The sequence below is a fragment of the Danio rerio genome, chromosome 2 (genome assembly GCF_052040795.2).
Source record: "Danio rerio strain M-AB ecotype USA chromosome 2, GRCz13ab, whole genome shotgun sequence".
Lineage (NCBI taxonomy): Eukaryota > Metazoa > Chordata > Actinopteri > Cypriniformes > Danionidae > Danio > Danio rerio.
Window position 1 is genome coordinate 46,638,619 of NC_141022.1, and position 18,462 is coordinate 46,657,080.

General features: G+C 36.4%; 1 protein-coding gene across 7 annotated transcripts in view; it reads right to left on the minus strand.

The window, feature by feature from the left end:
- Positions 1-344: 344 nt before the first annotated feature.
- The window catches only part of crema (cAMP responsive element modulator a), a 41,173-nt gene continuing 23,055 nt past the window's right edge, over positions 345-18,462 (minus strand). For 6 of the 7 annotated variants that reach the window (XM_087241272.1, XM_087241269.1, XM_087241273.1 and 3 more), the window contains 2 exons: positions 8,714-8,870; positions 345-4,725 (listed from right to left, as the gene is read on the minus strand). In XM_087241272.1, coding sequence (XP_087097398.1) covers positions 4,581-4,725; positions 8,714-8,870 — 302 coding nt within the window. In that variant the 3' untranslated portion in view covers positions 345-4,580. Of the gene's footprint in view, positions 4,726-8,713; positions 8,871-12,915; positions 13,070-18,462 lie in introns of those variants that run through there. The other variant, XM_087241275.1, reaches the window with a different exon arrangement.

Consider the following 18,462-nt stretch of genomic DNA (forward strand, 5'->3'; position numbering starts at 1 on the left):
TGGTCAGAGTTCACCGAGCTTGAACTTTCCAACACAGCGAACGGCAAAACTTGTTGATGAGCATGCGTTCCCAGTCTGATGCATTCGCATGTGTATGAATGGAAGTCTATAAGGAGAAAAGTCCAGTATGACCGCAGCTTTACTCTTTTGAACACCTCGATTATTTGGATCAGCTGTGTTTAATTATGGTTGGAGTAAAACTGCGAGAGCCGCGGCCCTCCAGGAATTGAGTTTGAGACCTATGGAGTAAGCTGAAGTAAAATGACTTAAGTAATTAATTTAATTAACTTTTTACAGTGAAGGCACACACATGCGATTAATACAGCTCCTCAAACTACATCAAACACATTTACAAAAATATTTTATTAAAAATAGATGTCAGCGCTCTGTACAGTGTGAAAGAAGGGCTGGGCGTACAATCAGTTACATTAACATCAATCATGAAGATTACTCGAAAACAGAAGCTATTTAAATATTAAACCAAGTCAATCCTCTGCCCAAACTACACAGAATAATACATCATCGAAAGTCACTGGCTCTATGTGAAGATGAAGCTGACTAACATAGTCTTGAGAAACAAAAGATACACACATCACACACACACACCAGTTAAAAGATAATGCCACCTGAGTTCAGGAACCTGCATTCGTTTTACTCACAAATGGCTTGTTTACTTTAAAACTTCACTTCTTGTATTATAATTAACGATTAAAGACAAATTCATAACAGTGATTTGAAATAATATACAACATTAAATCAAAAGCAGTGTTTGTGACGGTGTACTGCTCATCACATTCGATTAATCTGAGCACAGACGAAGCTGAAGTGTGTTTTGTCTGCCATTAGCGCTATGAAAATAATGACTTGTCATTGGTTAAGAAGTAGTTTGAATATTTTAACTTGCACTATTTGACAACATCCTGCTGAACGCCAAAGAAGTGCTAGTTTGTTAAACGAGTTCATGCATTTTTGTCTTTTTCATGTTAATATTTTGATAATTGTGGGTGTTTTTATGCAAACTATTTATTTTAAACTTGGGGCAAAATATTACTAGGGCCTCCAGAATAAATATGTTCCCATTCATACATTATACAGTTGAAGTCAGAATTATTAGCCCCCCTGAACTATTAGCCCTCCGGAGAGAAGATTTGCTCAGCACATTTCTAAACATAATAGTTTTAATAACTCATTTCTAAAAACTGATTTATTTGATCTTTGCCATGATGACAGTAAGTAATATTTGACTTGATATTTTTCAGGACACTTCTATACAGCTTAAAGTGACATTTAAAGGCTTAACTAGGTTACTTAGGTTAACTAGAAAGGTTAGGGTAATTAGGCAAGTTATTGAATAACGATGGTTTGTCCTGTAGAATATCGAAAAAATATAGCTTAAAGGGGATAATACTGTAATCTTGAGCTTAGAATGTTTTTAAAAAAAAATTTAAAACTGCTTTTATTCTAGCCGAAATAAAACAAATAAGACTTTCTCCAGAAGAAAAAATATTATCAGAAATACTGTGAAAATTTCCTTGCTCTGGTAATCATCTTTTGGGAAATATTTGAACATAAATTCAAACTGGGGCTAATGATTCTGATTGCAACTAAATTTAAAATGTTAAATATTTCTGCACATATTTTCAGGTTTGGACTGTGTATTGTGTGCTATATTATATTTAGTATATATTTCCTGTGTTCTGCATGTATGCACTAAAGTCTAAATTAGTTAATTGATTTGTATTATTATTATTATCATTAATTTAGTTTTATGAATTGATATTAACTGATGACTCTGCCCCAAGCTCAGCCTATTGGGTTGCACTAATGTTGCATAATGGGTTGCTTTACAAGTAATGCGGTATGCATATTAAGATAGCATAGTAAAAAGCGTTTAAAATCAAATATTACACCTTATCGTGGAACTTTGACAGGAAGTGATTCAAAAAGATGTGCTAATGCTTGCATTTTTTTCACTTGTACATTTTTAAAAGCATGCTGAGTGAATTTAGGGACGTCTGTGTGATATAATAGTAATTTAAAGCAGTTCTTAGGGGATAGTTCCTAAAAAATTAACATTCTGTCATCAATTAATCAGCTTTAAGTCATTTTAAATCTATAACATTCTTCCTGAGGAATTATATATATATATATATATATATGTATAGTGCTCGGCATAATGGAGTACACCCCATTTCTCAGTGAATAAAGGCAATGTATTTTGGTGCATTTAAACAAAATAGATTTATTAAACAGATATATTTATTAAAATAAAATTTTAGCCACCAAACATATTTAGAAAGATAATGAAATTAAATTTGAGTAAAATATTGCAAAAATAAAATAACAACCGACAACATTTCACTTGATTATTACTTCTCTCAATTTTTTCTCTTTTTAAAATTTGTATTTAATATTTTTCTATAACATTTAAATTTGGGTGTACTAGTTTTAAGACTGTTATCGTAAGTTATTTTGTTAGATACGCTTTAGATTTGACTTCAGTACTGACTAATCTAATGTACATGGCATGCACAAATATAAAATTCTATAGCTTCGTATTAACAATATAAATTTAAAAGATGGGTTTATGAGAAGTGTACTTATATATGCTGAGCACTGTATTTAAAGAACCAGTTTTGTTTCTTATACTTAAAGTCAATGGGGTCCAAAATAAATCACAATTTTGTTTTAAATGCCAGGAATAAAAATGCATACAGTGTACAAAATACCAATGCTAGCCTTTTAAGAATTTACATTACGATTCATGAAGCTATGGGTCACAAATACATTCAGCTTTTATGACTGCTAATAAACTTAAAACAGTTCAATCCATCTAATCCAAACACATTATCTCAACTATACAAAAATATTGTGTTTTAATAATTAGGTCTTTCACACTGCATACATAAGCTGCACGACCTGAAGCTGCAGCTCAATACAGAAAACATATAGCGGTTTCTGGGTGTACATTAAACAGATCATTATATTTACAACTAGATTCAAACTGAATGCACTCGAGGATTCATTATTTCATATTCAAAATAGAATGTGTAGCTAAATAGAAACGGTCATTGTAAATACAAGTTGCATCAAACAATCGATGAGCATATCATTACATTATTTTAAGCTGCTTTAAATGGACTGACATAATATTTTCCCCCATATTTATTAGGAAATTCTGTGAACGCCAGAAATGATATGCTGCTTATGCATGCAGTGTACTGTTAACATGGCCAGTTATGTCATTATAACTTTATCCTTTCCTGATTTCAGTTTAAAATAGAAAAACAGACTTGCTTTCACAAATACTAATAGAGTTCCAGTTAACAAAAACAAACCAGACAGACAACAGCAATAATATACGCCGATAATACGTAAATACGTCCACCAAATCGTTATTACCTCCAATGCTGGCATATGTTTTAAAATAAATGCTTGATTTCTGATTTCTTTCTTTGTTTATTTACATTTTTTTTCTGGTCATTGAGAGTTAAAAATATTCATCCAGCCAATGTTTATCTGCCCAATCTAAGCAAGGCTCATTCTGAAACCGTAGCCCTATATACATTTCTGGTGACTGCGAATTATGTAGCCAGAAGTACGTATGGCAGCATTTTGTCTTTAAAACGAACGCTATGGAGTGGTATGACGCTGATCCTTTTCTCGCTTACCGGTAACTTTGTACGGTAGCTTGACATGTACGTCGGCGGACTTGAGACAGAGCAGAGTTGACCGCAACAATGGGGTTCGAGTCTGATGAAGGACAGTTTTAGAAAGCAGGTAAGACAAAAACAAAATCCAAAAAATAAAATAAACAAGTAAATAACAGGGTGGGAATGTGGTAAAATCTGAAAACGTGGTAAAAATCAGGCTGAAAGAGCTTTTCTTTTTCTGGATTGCTTTTGAAAACACTCTCGGTTGGGTTTGGGAAGTAGGTGGATCAATCGATGCTTTTTAAAACACTATCGGTGGGTTTTAGTGAAGGGGGCGGGTGGGGTTATCAGTCGGTTGGTCAATCAGTTGACAGCGACCTCTGGTGGATTTACTTGAGGACAGCAGGTGCGAAAGGCAAATTTGAGATCTGAAAAAGTGTACACAGCGCCCTCTGGTGAATTTGCGAAAGCAAAAACTATAAAAAAACGTAGCTCCTGGGATGTATTTTGTGCTCTCCAGAAATGTGTATAGGGGTACGTAATCAGAATGAGCCTGGGTTAAATTTAAGTGTTAAATCAAATCATTTTAAGCACCCTCTGGTGGCTGGCTGCAGTATCGGTCAAAAATTGTAAAAATTAATATTCATATTATAATCATATTCAAGCACTCAAATCTGAGCATTTTTAGCTGGCGAGAAACGCTTTTGTGAACACATGAACCTAAAATGCATATTTCTGTGTGTGTGAGGATACATTGCAGGTAGCAGTAGACCTCTGCATCCTCAAAGCAACGTTTGCATCTTCTTATAAAAACATTTGGCCAAACAAACGAACGAACGAAGCGATAAAATCCAGGCGGTGCAGCAGTAGAAGTGAGGAGACGGGTATTGTGTGAATCACACAGTCCTTGAGCAGTGTTTGTGAGGGTTATTCAGGCTTGTGGCAGTAGATGTCTTTAAGGGCTTTCAGCTCCTCTATGAGAGTCTTGTTCTGGTTTTCCAGCACGGCAACCCGATTCTCCAAACACTTCACGTATTCTTTCTTTTTTCTGCGACACTCGCGCGCTGCCTCCCTATACGAAAAGAAAAAAGGAGAAACAGAAATTAGCACAAACATAGAGATGCATATTGCTGTCTATACTATATATTGTATATTGCTGGCTATAAAAACACAAACTGGTGTCTACTGGAGGATGAGCATAGATGCAGACTAAAATACTGCACAGACACCCATGACAAATCAAGATAATCTGCACATTTAATAAAAGAAGGGTTCTTAAATAAAATTAACATTCATTCATTTTCTTTTCGGCTTAGTCCCTTTATTAATCAAGGCTTACCACAGGGGAATGAACCGCCTGAAATGAACATATCCTGCATGTTTTATTTTAGACTTTCTGAAACATATAATGCTCCAAGCAAATTTAGAGGGGACATAATATGACCCTACAAGATGTAAAATAAGTCTCTGATGTCCCTAAAGTGTGCAAGTGAAGTTTCAACTCAAAATACCCTACAAATAATGTTTAATACAATTGATGTTTTCAAAATAATTATTTGACACTGCCTCTCTTAGGCTTTGATCCTAATTGTGTAGTTTTGGTGACTGTCACTTTAAATTCAAATAAGATTGTGTTCTTTTAAAAAGAGGGCAGAGCTACAAATGCCAATGGCTGCGTCCGAAACCGCCTACTACTCTCTCGCGGGGCATCATGGGATAGTGCAGCAAGCATGGGATGCGCACTTCAGAATCTCGCCGGAAGTAGTAGGTCATCCAGGTACTTCTCGCATACTGTTTTTAAAATTCTATAAATTCGGACATACTACTCGGCTTGCATACTGATATTAGCGTACTATATAGTATGGAAGTATGCGGTTTTGGATGCAGTCTGTGTCAGCATAGTGGCAGATTCGAAAACAAGACTAATGTCTTATGCTAAAGAGAGAGAGAGAGACTGTCACTAACGGGTGGGGCTTTCCCTCTCTGATGACATGAACAAATGGAGAATGTTAATCAAAGTGTTTCTGCACTTTTTATGAAGTGTGATTATAAAAAATAAAACACAAATTTTTTTATGTTCGAAGCTGGTTATATTCTCAGACTGTGTTTAAACCATTTAAAAAATTGATTTTGCATAATAGGCCAGTAAAAATAAAATGACTGAAGAAAAAATTCCTTTTTAAAGGGTCACGAAACACCAAAACACATTTTTTGAGCTGTTGACAGTCGTATATGTGTCCCACACTGCTAAAATTTAATTAGGACACCTATATTTCTCTAAAAAGTGTAAAATGGTTGTTTTTGCGTTATTTCAAGCAAATTCGTACTTCCGGTTTGAAACTAATTTTTGAAGCTGCGTCACGGTCATGACATAATAGCGTGTATTCCAGCGTGCAGACTGGGCGTCTGTGCCAGAGTGAGTCTTATTACGTCTTACAGGCTGCTGCATTAATGCATGAGTAAAGCTTGGTTCAAACCATTCAGCGCGCTCTATTGTGCAACTTCATTAATATTCATTACTATCACCGTGTTTTCAGGACAGAGACGCCACGTTGTGTTGGCAAAACAAGCGTGAAGTGTTGCTTTTATAGTTTGCTGCAGTTAAGTTTCGTTTTCATTTTCTCTCTGTGAGAGCTCAGACTCACGTGTGGATTAACAGTGTACGCGACGCGCGACAACAATAACTTATGTGTCTAAGGAGGATTATTGTTTACCTGAGAGCTGTTCTCATCTGCAAACGCTGAGATCTGGATTCGTTTGTAGTCTTCTCTTTATAAAGACGCGCCTCTAGTTGCTGGTGATTGTCCTGTCTCTACAGATTTGGTAAGTGAGCGACCAGTGCTCTTTGTTTATTCCGTTTGTTCGTATCGAACAAACTATTGCACCAACTGTAAACATGTTAGCACCACAACCAAACTTTAACCTCGTGTAGGGTTTTTACCGCATTTTGTGACCGGAATAACACGCACGGCTTTCTGACACTACCTGCCGTGTGCATCTAAGTTTCCGGGAAATGCGGAGGGTTTTTTTCTCTCCTTCGCCGTGCGGTATCAAACATTGCATGAAAAATACACACTTAGAGCAGCTCCTCGAATCAAATATCTTGTGTGTCGCGAGGGGCATGAATGAATTCCCTGAATGAAAGAGCCAAACTGCAGTTAAAGTCCACCATTTAATAATTTGGCAAATAATTCGACTACAGATGTCCATGTAGGTTAAACACCATCACTTTCTCCTGTGTGTGAGTATTTTGACTCTGAAACTCACGCGTGCCCAAATAGACACTCCCACACCCTCCCACTTTAGTTCCTACAACACTCCCCCCTAAACAGAGCTGGACACGCCCACTTTTCTGACTTTTTCCAAAGTAGAGGTGTGAAAACACCCTGCTGAAACGAGGGGGTTTCATGGCCCTTTAAAAGTGATTTTCAGATGACGCTTAGAGACATTTGCATCTGAACTCTTCAAATATGTACCTTGGGTTACTTCATCCTTGCAAAATTGAATGATGTTTTCAACATTCATTTAAAAGATTGTATGGATAAGACTTTTATGTTTGAGCGGTTAAATTCGCTTGTAGCTTTATACATTTCATAAAATCTGAATAAAAATAGCAGGATTTGTTCATTGCATATATAAAAACAGCAAACTAAAGCTAGAAAAACACTTTACTTAATATGGCATACATGGATTAAACTTGTGCATCTGTTGAATAATTTTTTTGTTTTATTTTTAAAATATTTTCCAAGGTTTTTAACATTGGTGTTTTCAATTTTCACAGTATTTTCTATAATATTTTGTCTTTTAGAGAAAGTCTTTTTTGTTTTATTTCGTTTAGAATAAAAGCAGTTTTTTAATTTTGTAAAACCAATTTAAGGTCAATATTATGAGCCCCTTTAAGCAACATATTTTTTCGATTGTCTAAAGAACAAACCACTGTTATAAAATGACTTGCCTAATTACCCTAACTTGCCTAATTAACCCAGTTAAGCCTTTAAAAAGCACTTTAAGCTGAATGCTAGTACATATTAAACATATTTAGTCAAATATTATTTACTGTCATCATGACAAAGATAATATAAATCAATTATTAGAAATGAGTTATTAAAACTGTAATGTTTCGAAATGTGTTGAAATTTTTTTCAGTTGAAAACAGAAATTGGGGGAAAAATATACAGGGTGGCTAATAATTCAGGAGAGCTAATAATTCTGACTTCAACCGCATGTCTTCTAACTGAATTTCTTTTTCAAAGGAGCCTGTAGAAGATGATGAGTCTAAGCAAGAAGTGTGCTTTGATCACTGTATTTTTCCATCTCTGCTTTTTTGCTGGTAGTTAATGTCCAAACTGTCCATCAAACAAACAGTAAGGCATAATATAATTCTCACAAAAATAAAACTTGCCTAATTACACCTCAGATTTTTTCTCACATATATTTTATTCACAGCCTGAATTTCTGATATTCTTGTATTTCCCACATCAACCTGTGCCTTTGCTAATCACTATGCTATATATGTTGATGACGTGAGCATGTGTGGAAAACAAGATGGAGAGAACCTTTTTCACATGACAAAATAAAAACAGTACTATATTATATACTATTATTTAAACAGCCATAGCAACTATTCCTGCCTTAATAACTGCAGAATGCATATTCTCCCTCATACACAGAAAACCTTGACGGTACATCTGGCTGTGGATTTGGAACTACACACAGAGTAACATTCACACTGTCTTCAGAAAAGTTTAGCTAGTAGTGTATTACTTTCTCTGTTTAACATTAAATATAAGCACAGTTGTTTGGTTTACATAAATAAATGTTGTAATTTCTGCATTTTTTAAAGTTCAACCTAAAGCAGAATGTGAATACAATGTTTTATTCATGATATTTATGTATATTATTGTACAGATCTGTTCTTTTGTACCATAATTTCACAAACCAAAAGTTGCGTGATTATGTTTTTTACATTATTTACTTGGACCTATTGGCTTGTACAAAGTCAGTGATGATAAATGGAGACTGGTGCATGACTGAATGACTGAGGCTCAGGTGTGTTTTACCTGTTCTTCATCAGACGGACTTCTCTCTTGCGCGTGGCCTCCTCTGCGTTGGGTTGCGGGCTGTGCATCGCCCCTGGTGACGATGCCATGACAACACCTGGAGGCAGCCCTGACGACGGCGAGCGGATCTGATATGCTGGCATGTCTCCTGTGGCAGCTGCATGCACAAACACACAGGCAAACACACACACACACAAACACACATGATAAATTGACAGATAAAAAGGTGTTCACATTTTTTACATTTGATTGGGTACACGTATAGTCAGGCGATGTCATGCGGATGTTGATATGAACTTTACAGCATATTAATCGTGGATATTATTGATTTCTACTTTTATGACTTGTGTAGAAACTAAGAAGAATAATGTTGATAAATGAAGATTGGGAAATAAAACTAATTATAACTGTAAATGATTATCCATGGCTAATTTATGTTGACATCTGTGGGAATGTTGTTAAAGATTATAAATAAATAATGGCTTTAAAATTTTGTATGGTTTAATCTATCTAAAACTCATATGCATTGTATACATAACAATAATGTTTATCATTTATTATCTCACATAATGTGAATAATAAAACAATCAATTTCATTCATTCATTTTTTTTTCGGCTTAGTCGAAACACATATCTATCTATCTATCTATCTATCTATCTATCTATCTATCTATCTATCTATCTATCTATCTATCTGTCTGTCTGTCTGTCTGTCTGTCTGTCTGTCTGTCAGTCTGTCTGTCTGTCTGTCTGTCTGTCTGAAATTATAAAATTTAAACTAAAATTATGTAAAAGTCTCAATAAAATAAATATTCATGTTTTATCGCAGATTTTTTTATAATAATGACTGTTTTTACTATTATTATTAATTATAATAATAAGAATAACATATACAATAATATATTATATGAACACATTTATGTGTTTAATTATATGCTTATATTTAAATTATATATATATATATGTGTGTGTGTGTGTGTGTGTGTGTGTATATATATATATATATATATATATATATATATATATATATATATAATTTTTTAGTCTTGTATATACTTGATCTAAGACTCAGAAATAAATAAATGTGCATAATTGTGGTAAATGTTTAAGAAGTGTATAATACATAACTATAATCATATAATTAGATACTTAATTGTATTCATATAATATATTACTGTATATATTGCTTTTGTTATTAAAAATAACAACAACAACAACAATAATATTCTGTGATAAAATAAAACAGAAGTATTTATTTTATTGTAATTTTACTTTTAATTTGACATAATTTTAATTAAGAATAAATGAACTTATTTTACTTTTTATTTTCTTATTTCCAACATAAAAAGCTAATTGTGCAAATAAATGAAGTTGAGAAACAGAATGCAATAATAACTATTATTTTCTGCAACTGATTTGAACACTTCCTGAAAATGATCCAATTCATCTGACCAATAAAAAGCCACAGAACAATGGCTCCAACCAAACAACTCTGCCTAGGTCAAACTGAACTCCTCAGCTTATGTAATAAATCCAAAAGGACAACAATGAGGAGTTACATAAAAAAATAAAACTTCACATCTACCCAAACAGCATTAAAAACATACTCAATATTACACAAACAAAATGCTAACAAATGCTACACAAGGTCAGAGGAACAGCACAGACAGATTTAACACAGCAAAATCAACGTTGTGTGTGTGTGTGTGTGTGTGTGTGTGTGTGTGCGTTTGCTATCAGACAATGTGACAAAATGCTGACGTCAGTGTGTGCGTCGTTGCCCAAACCCCCCCCTGATTCCCCGTCTCTCCCTCTCTCTCTCTCTTCCAGGAAACAGACTGACGTCAAACAGAAAAGATCCTCCTCCCCCTTCATTCTCCCTCTGCTTTTGTCTCGCTCTCTTTCTCAATGATTCATGTGTGTGTGTGTGTGTGTGTGTGTGTGTGTGTCAATACACGGGCTGATTCCGCAGGCTGATTTTCGTGAAACAGAAACATGTCAATGAGCTTTTTTTTTTGACTGAGTAACAAATTTCAAAACCGCATGAATGGAAACAGCGAGAAAGAAAAACAAAAAAGCTGCTTTCCACACAATAAAAAATAATAAATATTTTAATAAATAATAAATATTTTAAAAAATATTTGTGTTGACACAACATGAAATAATTAAGTTAGCTTATTTGTTTTTACAAATTTAAGTGGATTGGACAAAAAACAATTAAGTTGTCCAAACAAACCCTTCAAGAATCATGTTGTTTCAGCTCAATTTAAAAAAGCAGTTTGAACAAACAGCAAACATCATGTTTTTGAGTGCATGTAAATGTGTTTGTTGAGTTTCAAAGAGTGTTTACAAACATTTACTTCTTTCAGATGTTTGATAAAGTTTACTAATTGTGATATTCACTATATTATCACGATTAATAACAGTTATTTACTTATTATTATGCTGTTTATTAGTATATTATTAAAAACAATGCTTGTAAGAGTGTTTATGTTATATAAGCCTATAGACTGTAAACAAAAATGCTGGGTTCCACACAATTCCTTCATGTTGTCCCAACACAATTTAATTTAGTTGTTTTTATGCAAATTTAGGTGGATTTAAAATAAAACAATGAAGTTGTCCCCCCAAAAAAACTTCACGAATTGTATTGATTTAGCTAATTTTAAATAAGCAGTTTCAACAAACAGCAAACATCATGTTTTTGAGTGCATGTAAATGTGTTTGTTGAGTGTTTACAAACTTTTACTTCTTTCAGATGCTTGATAGTGTTTACTAATTGTGTTATTCACTATATTATCACTATTAATAACCCTTATTTATTTATTATTACTACTGTTTATTATTATATTAATAACAAAAACAATTATAAGCAGGTTGATATGTTGTTTAAGCCTATAGACAGTAAACAAAAATGCTGGGTTGCACACAATTCCTTCATGTTGTCCAAACACAAAGCGATTAACTTAATTGTTTGTGTGCACATTTACTTTGATTGAACATAAAACAATTAAGTTGTCCCCCAAAAAAACTTTCAAAATTGTTTATTCAGCTTATTTAAAATAGTTTGAACAAACACAAACATGTTTTTGAGTGCATGTAAATGTGTTTGTTGATTTTTAAAGAGTGTATGCAAACTTTTACTTCTTTCAGATGTTTAATAGTGTTTACTAATTGTGGTATTCACTATCTTATCACTATTAATAACACATTTATTATTATACTGATTATTATTATATTAATCACAACAATACTTAAAAGAGTGTTAAGTTATATAAGCATATAGACTGTAAACAAATATGCTGGGTTCCACACAATTCCTTCAAGTAGTCCCAACACAATTGAACTTTTTTAAGTGGCTTGAACGTAAAACAATTAAGAATTGTGTTGATTCAGCTCATTTTAACTACGTAGTTAACAAGCAGCAAAATCGTTTTTGCTTGTACTTAAATAAGTATTTCATTATAATTGTATTATTTTACTTTAATAAATAAATAATAATTTTAATAATAAATACTACATTTAGGATTATACCATATTTTTAACGGATAATTTATTTATTTTAAATTAATTAATTAATTATAAAAGATGCAATAATGTTGTTATTATGATTGGTATTACTACGTGAATCGATATTAACTGTCTTCATGAAGCTATAATATATAATAATTAAATAATTAATAATAATTAATAATAATTTTTAAAAACATTTAATTATTTTGACAAATATTATTATTGCCATCATCATACTTCTAATAAATAATTTTTTGACCTTGTTTACAATTTTTGCAGTCTAAAAGCTTATACTTAACCATAAACAAACAAACAAACAAACAAACAAACAAACAAACAAACAAACAAACAAACGGCCCTGCACAATTATTATTTGACCACCTACAATAATAAATACTATACTTAATTATTAGACTAATTACTTATTATTATCATTATTATCTTTATTATCTGTATGTATTTGTTTTTTAATTATTATTATTATTATTATTATTGCTATTATCTGAAATTACAATTTGACTAGCAAAATGCAAAGTCAATAACACATATTTACTCAATAAACATTATAAAATAACATTTTCAGCAGTTTCTAGCTCATCAAACATCAAAACACAAAACTCCACACAATATACAGGCTCTACAGCCACACACACACACACACACACACACACACAGGCAGTGTCTCAGACCTGACTCGGTTTCTTCCCCGGTCACTGCCATCTCTATACTGTAGTAATCCAGTTGGGATAGTGTTTCCTCTTGATTTCCTATTAAAGCTCTGTCTTCCCTTCAGCTCTTCGCTGGCTGAGTTTCTCTCTCACGCGCTCCTACTGACTCTCTGTTAGAGTTGTGACACTTACTGTTTCCCTTTAACCCTCTCTCTCCTTCCCTATCTCTCTTTCTCCCTCCCTCCCTCCCTCTCTCTCTCGCTCAGTCAGATTACTATTAAGGGCATTGACATCACTATGACATCACAGCAGCCTCACAGGGAAATAACACACTGTCTCTGGAGAATGTATGTGTGTGTGTGTGTGTGTGTGTGTGTGTGTGAAAGAGAGAGAGAAACAGGACTCATTTTATATTAACATACAAGCTTATATTCATTGCTTAAAAAAATAGTGCAGTTGCATATTTATTTATTTAAGCTCAGAAGAGAAGAGAAGAGAAGAGAAGAGAAGAGAAGAGAAGAGAAGAGAAGAGAAGAGAAGAGAAGAGAAGAGAAGAGAAAAAAAGTTGTTGAGTTTGATGTATTTTTAGATCATGATGACGCAAAAGCATTTCAGCACAAACAAAAGGATACTGTGTCCATTTAACACCATAACACTCACACACACACACACACTCATACACACACTCACGTCAGTCTTATCACAGTGTTTATATAGACAAATATCTTCAAACATGCTGTATCTGTTAATCACATCTGCTTCAACAGGTCTGAAATCAGGCAAATTTCTGTTCTGCTCAGTGCTGGAGTAGTTTGACTCTTCCAGCCTTTACTCAGTACGCAAAACAAAAGTAGAAAACCTATCTTTTTTGCTACCTTACCTCAAACTTCAACCAAAACACACAAAATTAGAATAGTCAATTCACATCAAAGTCTATGCAATTTGTAATAAATTAATATTTGATGTTATTGTAAATAAATATACACATCATAGAATTGTCTTTATCAGTTTGTTTGTAGAAAATTAAATTTAAAATAATATGTTTATAAAAAATTGTTCAGTAATGTACTGTAAAAAATGGAGAATATATGTGGTCATTATATCATATAGTATATAATGTAGTAATAGTATAGTATATTACATATATATTATTATACTCTATATTATATTCACTACCATTCAATAGTTTGTGATCAGTTTTTTTTTCATGTTTTTTTTAAGAAAATTATTGTTCATCAAAGTGTCAATTAATAAATGTAAAAAAAACTATTAAGTTGCTAAATATTTATTAAAATTTTAAATAACTTCTTTCTTATTGTATGTAGTTTCAAATGAAATGATTAATCCAGTAATTATTGCTGCTATTACTGTTACATTAACAATATAAATATTGATAATAATAATTAATATAAGAGTAAATTCTGAAAGATCATGTGATTCTGTAATGAAGCTGAAAATTCATCTTATAAATCACTGGAATAAATAATTAAATTATAAACTATATTTGAACAGTTATTTTATAGTGCAATCACATTTAACAATGACATTTTTACAATTTGTAATTTTGATGAAATAAATGCAGCCTTGATGAGATTTAAAAATCCTACTGACCCTAACCTTTTGATCTGTAGTGTACATGTATATAGTTAGTATATTAAAATTTTATATGAATTTGTAAATGAATAATTCTAAAGTGTTAACAACAGTACTTGTAACGGGGAGACTGACACGGAGGGATCCATTTTGCAGTATTTATTAAGTCACACTTAAACATCAACACCTCGCACGGTTGTGCGAACATACAACATACAACTCAATGATGATTAGCAGATAACAGAGGCAGAGTGATTACCAAGCTTGAGTCAAGGGCAGGCAGCGTGGTTCAGAGTCCGTAATACAGGCTTTAGTCAGGGGCAGGCAGCGAGAATCAGAGTCCGTGTAATCAGGCTTTAGGTCAAGGGCAGGCAGAAGACAGAGCAGAGTCGAGGAACGGGCTGAAGTGGTAAACGGGAGATCAGGCAGGATAGAACGCTCAGAAATGCTGGCCGGGGCTAAACAAGACTTCGCAATGAAGTGTGTGTGTGAGCTGCTTATATGTGGTACGTGGGTCATTAGTGAGATGGAGAACAGGTGTGCTGGGATCTGAGTGAGAAGGATGACGTAATGGTTAGAAGTCCGGAGATGGTGACCTCTGCTGGTCAGCGAGGGGAATGACTGGGACCGAGTCGGTGACAGAGCCCCCCCCCCCAACGAACGGCTCCTGAAGTGAGGCAATTCTCGACGCCGGGGTCTTCCACGGGGGCGAGGGGCCGGCATCTCCGGATGTTGTGAGTGGAACTCTTCCAGTAGTGTGGTGTCGAGGATGTCCTTGCGGTTAATCCAAGATCTCTCCTCCGGACCGTACCCCTCCCAATCAACGAGATATTGGAGTTGACCGCCCCGGCGTCTGGATCTCAGGATCTCGTGGATCTGGTAAGCCTCTTCGCCATCGATCATGAGAGGCGGGGGACCCTGTTCACCGGCTGCCACCTCCCTATCCGTCTCGGCTGGACCAGCAGCAGGCTTGAGCAGAGAGACATGGAAAGTTGGGGAAATACGAAAATGATTAGGGAGTGTCAGTCTGAACGAAACAGGAGATATTTGTCTTTCTATCTGGAAAGGACCCACGTACCTGGGACTGAGTTTCTTGCAGGGCAGCTTGAGGCGTAAGTCGCGGGTGGAAAGCCATACCCATTGTCCTGGGGAATACATGGGACCAGGACGTCGGTGTCGATCGGCTTGTTCCTTGAAACGCCTTATGGCGTGAGAGAGGTGAGTATGAGCTGCGTTCCAGACCTCTTCGCAGTTTTTAAACCAGGTATCCACCGCAGGGAGTTCAGAGGTCTCGCCGGACCAGGGAAAGAGCGGAGGTTGGAAGCCCAGCACGCATTGAAATGGGGTTAATCCAGTAGATGCCTTTCTGAGGGAGTTCTGAGCATATTCTGCCCACATCAAAAATTTGGCCCATTCGTTCTGGGTCGAGTGACAATACGTGCGGAGGAATCGACCGATCTCTTGGTTCAAGCGCTCTGTCTGCCTGTTGGATTGGGGATGATAGCCGGATGTTAGGCTAACGTTGATTTGGAGATTTTTGAAGAATGCTGACCAGAGTCGGGATGTAAACTGGGGACCTCTATCCGATACGATGTCTTCGGGGAGACCATAGTACCGAAACACACACTCGCAGAGTAACTCAGCCGTTTCCATGGCTGTGGGCAGTTTGGAAATGGGAATAAGGCGGCAGGATTTCGAAAATCGGTCCACTACTGTGAGGATGGTGGTTTTGCCCTGAGATATGGGTAAATCGGTGATGAAATCTATAGCGATGTGTGACCAAGGACGATGTGGCACCTCCAGGGGTTGGAGTAATCCAGCTGGACGGTGACGGGAGTGTTTGGACATCTGACAGGGTGAGCATTTGTTAATGAAGTTGATTACATCCTTGTGTATGGATGACCACCAGTAGCGGGATTGAATCATTTGCACAGTGGCTGTGCTGCCTGGGTGACCGGAACTGGGGTGGTCATGTACCTCGGAGATGAGTCTTTCTCGAAGTGACGGGGGAACAAAGATTTTATTCTCCGGACAGGGCTGCTGAGAAGGATTATTTTCGGCGGCTTGGAGGATCTCCTGATCTATATCCCACTGGATGGGAGCGACAATTAGAGGACTTTTGATTATGGGCTCGTCAGGGATTTCAGAGGTCTCATCGTCTGAGAGGCGGGACAGAGCATCTGCTTTGATGTTTTTCGAACCAGGGATATAGGTGACTTGGAAGTCAAATCGGGTGAAAAACAGCGCCCATCTTGCCTGTCTAGGATTCAGACGTTTACAAGACCGGATGTATTCTAGGTTCTTGTGATCCGTGATGACGATGAAAGGGTGTTTTGCGCCCTCAAGCCAGTGTCTCCACTCCTCTAGCGCAGCTTTCATGGCGAGGAGTTCTCGGTTTCCCACATCGTAGTTCCGTTCAGCGGAGTTAAGCTTGCGAGAATAGAAGGCACAGGGATGGAGCTTCTTATTCACTAGGGATCGCTGGGACAGGATGGCTCCAATTCCAGTGTTTGACGCGTCAATTTCGACGACAAAGGGTTGTTCGGGATCAGGATGACGCAGAATAGGTGCACTGGAGAATCGAGTCTTTAACTGGGTAAATGCTCGGACAGCGTCGGGGTTCCATTTAAGGCGAGCATTATTAGCTTTGACCATGGCGGTGAGTGGGGCAGCGACTGAACTGAAATTCCTTATGAAGCGTCTGTAGAAGTTAGCAAAGCCCAGGAATCGTTGTAGTTGCCTGATGGTTTCGGGTTGTGGCCATTGTGTCACAGAGTCAACCTTTTGTTGGTCCATGGCCACGCCTTCTGGACTGATAATATAGCCAAGGAATGAGATGCAGGTCTGGTGGAATTCGCACTTGGAGCTCTTCGCATACAACTGGTTTTCAATGAGACGTTTGAGCACTGCCCGAACGTGCTGGATATGCTCAGATAGCGAATTGGAATAGATCAAGATGTCGTCAATATATACTATTACCCATTTGTTGAGCATGTCTCTAAATATCTCATTTACGAATGCCTGGAACACGGAAGGACTGTTTGCTAGGCCGAAGGGCATAACGAGATATTCGTAGTGGCCGTCAATTGTAGAGAACCCGGTTTTCCACTCGTCTCCCTGTCGTATGCGGATGAGGTTATATGCACTACGGAGGTCCAACTTAGTGAAATACTGGGCGGATCGGAGTTGTTCCAGGGCGGCAGGAACCAATGGCAATGGGTAGCGGTATTTGACCGTGATCTCATTCAAGCCTCGGTAATCGATGCAAGGGCGTAAGCTGCCATCCTTCTTCTTGACGAAGAAGAACCCTGCTGAAGCGGGAGAAGTAGATGGTCGAATAAATTATTTTTCTAGCTCCTCAGAGATGTACTTCTTCATAGCCTCAGTTTCAGGTTGTGAGAGAGGGAATATGCGACCACGAGGGGGCGTGGTGCCGGGTAGCAGCTCAATGGCACAGTCATTATCACGATGAGGAGGGAGCTTAGTTGCCTTCTGCTTATTGAATGCTTCAATTAGATCGTGATAAGCATCAGGAACATGATGGAGTTCAGAGTCTTCGGTCTTGTTGATTGTGTTGACCTGGATAGGGGAAACAGGATGCAGACATTGGGTAAAGCATTGCTTGCTCCATTTCATGATCTCACCAGTTCTCCAAGAGACTTGAGGGTCATGCTGTTGTAGCCATGGTAACCCGAGAATCACAGGGTGTTTAGGGGAGTTGATGGCAAGAAGGGAAATTTCTTCTTCATGAAGAGAGCCTGTTTGAAGCAAGACTGGCAGGGTTTGGAATTTTATACGTCCTTCTCCCAAAGGGCGTCCATCTACAGCAGTGATGGCTATGGAGGAATCACAGGAGGTTAGAGGAATGGAGTGAGTGGTGGCAAACGTGTAATCGATAAAGTTACCAGCGGCTCCTGAATCGATCATGGCCATAGTCTCAATCTCGTTTCCATCATTTCTCAAAGTGACAGGCAG